The sequence below is a fragment of the Euphorbia lathyris genome, chromosome 4 (genome assembly GCF_963576675.1).
Source record: "Euphorbia lathyris chromosome 4, ddEupLath1.1, whole genome shotgun sequence".
NCBI classification, from domain to species: domain Eukaryota; kingdom Viridiplantae; phylum Streptophyta; class Magnoliopsida; order Malpighiales; family Euphorbiaceae; genus Euphorbia; species Euphorbia lathyris.
The window spans coordinates 28,183,837-28,191,357 of NC_088913.1; the positions used below are offsets into that span (position 1 = coordinate 28,183,837).

The following is a 7,521-nucleotide window of genomic DNA, read 5'->3' on the forward strand; positions in this document are numbered from 1 at the left end:
CAGATTTTGTCTTCTTGTCAACGAATCCTTCATTCTTATTCTGACTGTAACTCAGCTTCGTTCGTTTCTGTCGAATGTACAATTTTCATGCTGAGGTATTTCTTAGTCAGCTCCGTTCTGTATGTTTTCTCAAGAAGGAGTCTTCTGCTTTGGTCAGCTTTGCTCGGGTGATTTAGAAGGAAGCTTATGATGCATGTTCTACTCTACTCAGCTTCTTTGTTCTCCCATGCTGAGTTCCATTTCACTCAGCTTTGGCTTTATGCTGACTTTTAACCTGTCTTACTTTATATATATATATATTTGCACTCAATATTGAACAAACTCATTAGTACAATTAAATCAAAGCATTTAAATTTAATTGCCTCTTAATCATGGATGATTTTGTCAAATCAAAATCTTGTGGAAAGGTGTTTCAACAAGTAGTACCCGTCCGTAAATCCTTCACAGAAAAACCCAAAGGATCAAATTCAACAGACACTTGGTTATCTTTAGTAAATTGACGGACAGATATGAGATTTTTGATAAGATGAGGTGCATGCAGAACATTGGTTAATTTTAAACAGTGAGGATTAGCATTTATATAGGCATTACCAGGTCCACAAACAGGCATACAATGACCATTACCAACAATAATATTTTCATTGAGGTTCGAATTGAAATAAGAGGTGAGTGTACCTTTGTCAGCTGTCATGTACGAGGTAGCTCCTGTGTCCATGTGTCATTGATCAGAAGGTGGAGCAAGTGTCATGGTGTGCATAGCTTCTGCAATATCAGTAGGCACATATGATGGTGATTCCATATGAAGGTGTGCTTGTTGCATTGGAGGACGAGGCCCTAAGATTCCAGATTGGGACGGCTGTCTGCCTGAATTAGGGTAAGGACATGGAGGAGTAGCCCATTGTTGTTGTGGTGCCCATGGGTATGTATATCCCCAAGGAGGGAGGGCAGCATGACGATAATGTGGTAGCGGAGCCGATCGGTTGTGGTGTCGACCGCCCCTGCCGCGATTATAACGGCCACCGTGTCTGCCCCCGCGGTAAGACGATGAGCCGCGATAATGCACAGGTCGTGGAGTGTTATGCGACGGTGCACCCGTAGCTTCGGCGGACGACACATTCAATGCAATTGGTTCAAATTGAGGAGGGGTCTTGCGGGCACGAGCTGTTTCTTCCAGAATCAGCATGGATCGGGCTCTTTGAAAAGATGGAAGTGGATCCCCATGTCTAATTTGAGTTCCAACGGTATCATAAGCCTCAGTCAGACCGGATATAAGTTGTAGCACCATCTGATCGTTAGTAACCGGACAATCCACATTTGTCAGTTGATCAGACAAAGATTTGAGATGCTGACAGTAGGCTGAGATATCAGAGTAGTCACTGAGTTTGGTTTTGGAGAATTCTTATTGGAGAAATAGAGCTCGGGAATTCTTGTTGTCTGAGAAGGTTTCCTCTAAACGACTCCAGGCCCTGGCGGCTGTGGAATCGGTTTCAATAATGGTGTGGAGAAGGTCGAGGGAGATGGTACTATAAATCCATTGAAGAACAACGGCATCAATGCGAGCCCAGAGCTTAGGATTGGATTGTTTAAGATTATTGGCGGAAGGGTTGGTGGGTGATGGAGGAAATATATGGTCCAGGACCTCGAATGCGGTGGCATGGAGCTTGAACAGAGCAGCCCAAGTGGGGTAATGGCCTTTTTCTATGTCGAGAGTAATTTTGATAAAGGTAGAAATATTGGAGACGGTGAGGGACGGATGGTGATTTGGATTTGTGTTTGTGTTGTCCATTGTCGAGTTTGATTTGGGGGGGGTGCCGGTTGAGGAGTTTTCGGTGTTGGTGCTCATTATTATCGACGGGAGAGGAAAGAGAAGGGATTGCGATTCTGTTCTGAACCGATAAGTAGAAGGTGATCGGAAAAAATGGAGAAGCTAACGGCGGCGGCGGCCGTGAGATTGGAGGTGATGTCGCGGCGGCGGCGACGGGGAAGGAGAAAGATATTTGTGGATTAGGGTTAGGGTCTCTGATACCATGTGAGATTGTAATTCTCAGTGAATTGTTATTGATATGAAATATCGTATTTATACAGAATACAGTTCACTCTGTAGTGAACAACTATAGTCAACAACTGAGCCTATATTCTAGGCTAGGGATAAATAACAGAATTGATACAGATAAATAATACATATTCTAATAATTATTGATCACAAAATCTTGTAACCAAGTGGGTGTTTTCTTAACTCTAGAGGACTTCCTTAAAGGTTGAATAGGCATATTTGTGAGAGAAGGAGAAGTTGAATTTGGAACAGACTCAGGTTCAAATATTGAAGCAGGTCAGTTGAAGATAACTGGTGTTGGGGAATTATTGGTGAGAGATTAATGTTGGGATCAGTTTGATCAAAAGATGTTGGGGTATCAACCTTAGAGGTGGTATTAGATGTGTTTGAAACTTGAGAATCATCAGAATTTTGTATTGGTGAGTTTGTTATAGGTGGGGATGTAGGTTTAATAGAATGAGGTTCAAGTAGATCAGCTGATTGATAAGTTGGGATTGGTAAGCATGAGGGTTGTGGAGGGGTATTATTTTAGAGGAAAGGAAATTGATGTTCATAAAATATGACATCTCTGGATACACAAATAGACTGAGTATCAAAATTGTAAACTCGGAACCCTTTTTGTCCAGTGGCTGGACCGAGATAAGCAGACTTAAAGGAACAATCAGCAAATTTGGTTTTGTGGGGTTTTGTGTTGCTTATGTAGCACAAACAACCAAAGATCTTGAAATGGGTATAAATAGGATCTTTGTTGTATAACAAAGAGTGAGGACTCTTCCAATTAAGAACTCTTGTAGGTAAACTATTGATAATAGCAACAGCATACATCATTGCGTCTCCCCAAAATCGAATAGGCATATTTGACTATTTCATCAAAGCTCTAGCTGTTTGTGTAAGATGTCGGTGTTTCCTCTCCACCACACACACTCAAGCCAAAAGTGTTGTGACTCTAATTGTTCAGCTTTTTTGTATATATAAATACTGTAATCTTCTTTATCATATTCAATAAGAATGAATCAGTTTTTCCCAAAATTCTCTCTTCACTTCATGGTATCAGAGCCATGGTTCCATGTTGAGGCTCCCGCTAATATTAGCATCACGCACCAAATGAATTGGACGTGAGGGGGGTGTGTTAGACATCCCACGTTGCTAAATGAGGAAGCTATATGGTTCTTTAAATATGTGAGGCAATCCTCATCCTTTGAGGTACTTTTTGGAATGAGTTAGGCCTTTGTTTACAACTTTACAGATCGATAAAAAAAAAAAGCTTTCTGCTTCCTTTGTAATATCTTAACAATGAATTTATCATGCTGTTCAACATGGAAGAAGATTAGCTTCGATTGCCAGGCAGTGACCCTCTTACACTTCCATGTAACTCGGACCTTACGCAATTGGTATCATCAAACAACAAGTTACTAGAGATGTAGAAAGAGCATAAATTCTTGTTTGCCTTTCCATCTTGAACATTAAATGGCAAGCCATCAATTACCAATTTGTAGCATTTATTAAATTTAAGAACATTCAATTGTAAATATAAATTCAATTGCGAATCCATACTAGCAAAAGGATAACAGATGCAAACTGAATATATACACGAGATGAAAATTACGCCTTAACCATGTGTTTTGTCTTCTGTAATTTCCAGGAAATTCATAGATAACTTCTTATCTAAAGCTTGTTTCATGTAGGATCCAGCTTTAAATAATGTCTGTTTCATCTTAAACAAAAGTTCAACAACTCTGCCAGCTTTGATTGGTATAGAATGCTTCTTCACTAAATCCTATTTATTCTGCTTTCAAACATAACAAAGCATCACCACCTCCCTTATCTACATTTCACATGCTTTTGCTTCCCATTTAGCCCTACCTGATGGCAGCTCCACTGTCAATATATACCACCCATCGCAACATTATAACTCACTTCAACAATCTCAATCTTCCTTTTCTCCTCAAACAGTTTCACTTTAGACTCCAAAATAACAAGATGATCAGTACCAAGAAGCTCATCAAATTGGCAAGAAAATGGCACAAGATGGTTGTAATCAAGAGGAAAAGAATCGAATCGCCGCATACAAATGGAACTAAAAATACAAGCAGCTGCAGCACATCTGGGAAAGCTGAGAAGGGTTGTTTTGTAGTGTATTCTGCAGATCAAAAGCGGTTTCTTCTTCCTTTAGAATATCTTAACAGTGAAATCATCAAAGAGCTATTCAATATGGCAGAAGACGAGTTCAGGTTGCCTGCCAATGGCCCTCTCACGTTACCATGCGATTCTCAACTTATGGAATATGCAATTGATCTGATCAAACGGCGAGTCACAGGAGATGTAGAAAAAACATTACTAACTTGTATTGCTAGTTGCAGTAACAATTCATTGTCTTACCATCTCCAGCATCAAATAACCAGACATCAATCACCAATTTGTAGCTTCTAAAAAGTTGAATAATACAAAAGTGTACATTTATATATGTTATGAGAGAGTCTCATAAAAGTTTTGTTCTATCCTACTTATCTTTCAAATGGAGAATTTTTCCTATTTTGAAGATTTCCATCTCCAAGCACATAAGATTGAACTTTATAATTTCTCTTCATTTATCAACTTCAGCTTCATTTTTACCTCCAACTATAATGATAACATAGACCTACAAAATTAAATGAAAATGAAACAAAAAAAAAAATGATGAATCTATTTATGCTTAGGAATATGATTAAAAGTATCTAATTCCAGGCACTTTTACATATACTAGAATGAGAAAGCACAATCCCTTGCCTTGAAATCAACTACTTTTAATCCGTTTTACAATTTCTCTTCTGATCATTTGGCCTCTTTCGCCAGGCAAAAATCACCATGGAAAAAAGCTTTCTTGATATTACATATACTATTAACATCTTCTTTCACAGTTCATAATTTTGTTTGGCATTCAATTAAGTCCACATCTTAATCCTAATTGATTTATTGCATGCTCTAAGATTGAACATAGTCATATGATGATGTCTAAAGAACAATTTATAGATTAGCAAGTGAAGTGGCCTATCAAAATTTTCATGTAAAAAATGCACAAGTTTGATTCTTAAGATTAAAGATTTGGATTCAGAAAACTTTTTTCTGGATTCTTTTTTCTTTTTTATCTTCTTCTCAGTTGAATCATGTGTTGAAGATTATGATTACTCAATAGTGTAAAGAAGTAGACATTGGATCTATCCTTGTGATTACTGAATATTCCAATAAACAAAGATATGATTTTCAGACATGTGATCTGCATAAGTATGTTTGGCAGTTTGTGGACATTATTAAGTCTAATATGCTATTTGTATACAACACAATACTAAAAGCTTTAACTAATAAACTCATGATATATGCATTTGTTTAGTGGTCCACAACAAGTAGAGCCACTTAAATATACTATTTATCCTGAAACTAAATATATAACTGCCAAAGACAAGCCAGCTTACCCAATTTGATCTCAAATCCATTTCTCACATGGCCTGCTTCTCATGATAAGGACTTCTTTTTCCTGCAGTCCTAGAGATAAGTACATCAATTTACAGATAAAATACAAAATAATAACAGAGATATTAAGATAATAACAGAAGCAATCTAATCCTTATCATGGCCCCTCAAAGCAGCCAACCAAGTCGAGAGACCAATTTTGCAAACCAAGGTGTCAAAAATAGAACGAGAAAGAGGTTTTGTAAGAGCATATGCTAGCTGATTATTAATGAATATGTATGCTACTCCTAGATTTCCTGATTGCACGTTTTCACGCACAAAATGACAATCAAGAGCTAGATGTTTCATTTTGGAGTGAAACATTGGGTTTGCACTAACATATTTAGCACCTGAATTATTACAGTAAATGGCTAGAATATTAGAGGATGGCAATTGAAGCTTTTGAAATATCTTTTTGAGCCACAGAACCACAGGTGTTGCACTAGCTACAGCCAGATATTTTTCTTTTGTAGAGGAACGAGCACGAGTTCATTGTTTCTTTGATACCCATGATATTGGATTTTTACCAAGATAAACAATGTAAGGAGTAGTGGATATATAATCATCTCTATCACGAGCCGATTCCGCATCCGAAAAAAATACCTCTAACCTTAATGGCGAGAGCAATTTTACTCTAATATTTGCAACTTGGACCAATTCCTCCCTTACTATATTATACTCTACACAGTCATATGATGATGTCTAAAGAACAATTTAGAGACTAACAAGTGAAGGGACCCTATCAAATTTTTATGTGATCAATGATGTCTTACTCACAAAAACGATTTTCTGACAAAAATAAACATAAAGCAAGCAACTATCAGTTCTTTTAGAACAGCATAATCTGCGCAATGAATTTAAACATAAGTTTGATTATTTAGATTAAAGATTTGAATTTAGAAACGTTTTTTCTGGATTCTTTTTCTTTTTATATATTCTTCTCAGTTGTATCATGTGTTGAAGATTCCATATCAAGGCAATAGAGTAAATAGTAGATATTGGATTTATCCTTGTGATTACTGAATATTCCAATCAAGATTTCATTTCATAGGGTCATGTGTTGTGCATAAATAAGTTTGTCCGTTTTTGGATATTAGTAGGACCAATATGCTAAATCTTTACAACAAATTTGAAACCTACACCATATATGTTGGTTTCAAATAAATTCATCCACAGATTTGTGTCTCATTGTACTAAATATATGCATTTGTTTAGTGGTCCACAACAAGTAGAGCCACAAATATACTATTTATTATGGAAAGTAATTATATAACTGTCAAAGACAAAGCCAACTTACTCAATTTGATCTCAAATCCATTTCTCACATGGCCTGCTTCCTATTTACCCCTACATTGTGGGATCTCCATGATAAGGACTTTTTTCTGCAGACCTTGTGTATATATAGCCAATAGTCTCTTCCTTTGCCTTCCACTCATCACAATTCACTTTCCATAACCAAAAAAAGAGTTTTATCTTTTCTCTACCAAGAATATGAATATCAGTGCCAAGAAGCTCATCAAATTGGCAAGAAAATGGCAGAAACTGGCTGCTCTCAAGCGGAGAAGAATCACGTTGCCACATGTCATTGACACAACAGATACTAGGAGTTGCAGCACATCTGCAAAAGCTGAGAAGGGCTATTTTGCAGTATACTCTGCAGATCAACAACGTTTTCTACTTCCTATGGAATATCTTAACAATGAAATTATCAGAGAGCTCTTCAACATGGCTGAAGACGAGTTTGGATTGCCAGGCAGTGGACCTCTTACTCTACCATGTGAGGCCGAGATTATGGAATATGCAATTTCTTTGATCAAACAGAATGTTAATAGAGATGTAGAAAGAGCATTGTTAGTTTCCATAGCAAATAGCTGCTCTTCTTTGCCTTTCCATCTACAACATCAGTTACCTATTTGTAGCTTTTAAAGAATATTTATAGTTAGATTTAAGAAGAATACATACAAATGTAAATTCAACTGATT

General features: G+C 37.1%; 1 protein-coding gene across 1 annotated transcript; it reads left to right on the forward strand.

Annotated features, from left to right (window-relative positions):
• Window positions 1-6,980: 6,980 nt before the first annotated feature.
• Window positions 6,981-7,521, forward strand: LOC136227591 (auxin-responsive protein SAUR68-like). Its single transcript, XM_066016289.1, has one exon. It carries the CDS (start codon window positions 7,031-7,033, stop codon window positions 7,463-7,465), a length of 435 nt encoding a protein of 144 aa, XP_065872361.1. The 5' UTR covers window positions 6,981-7,030; the 3' UTR covers window positions 7,466-7,521.

Coding starts and splice junctions, on each gene's coding strand:
- LOC136227591 (XM_066016289.1), top strand. CDS start 7,031: ATGAATATCAGTGCCAAGAAGCTCATCAAATTGGCAAGAAAATGGCAG.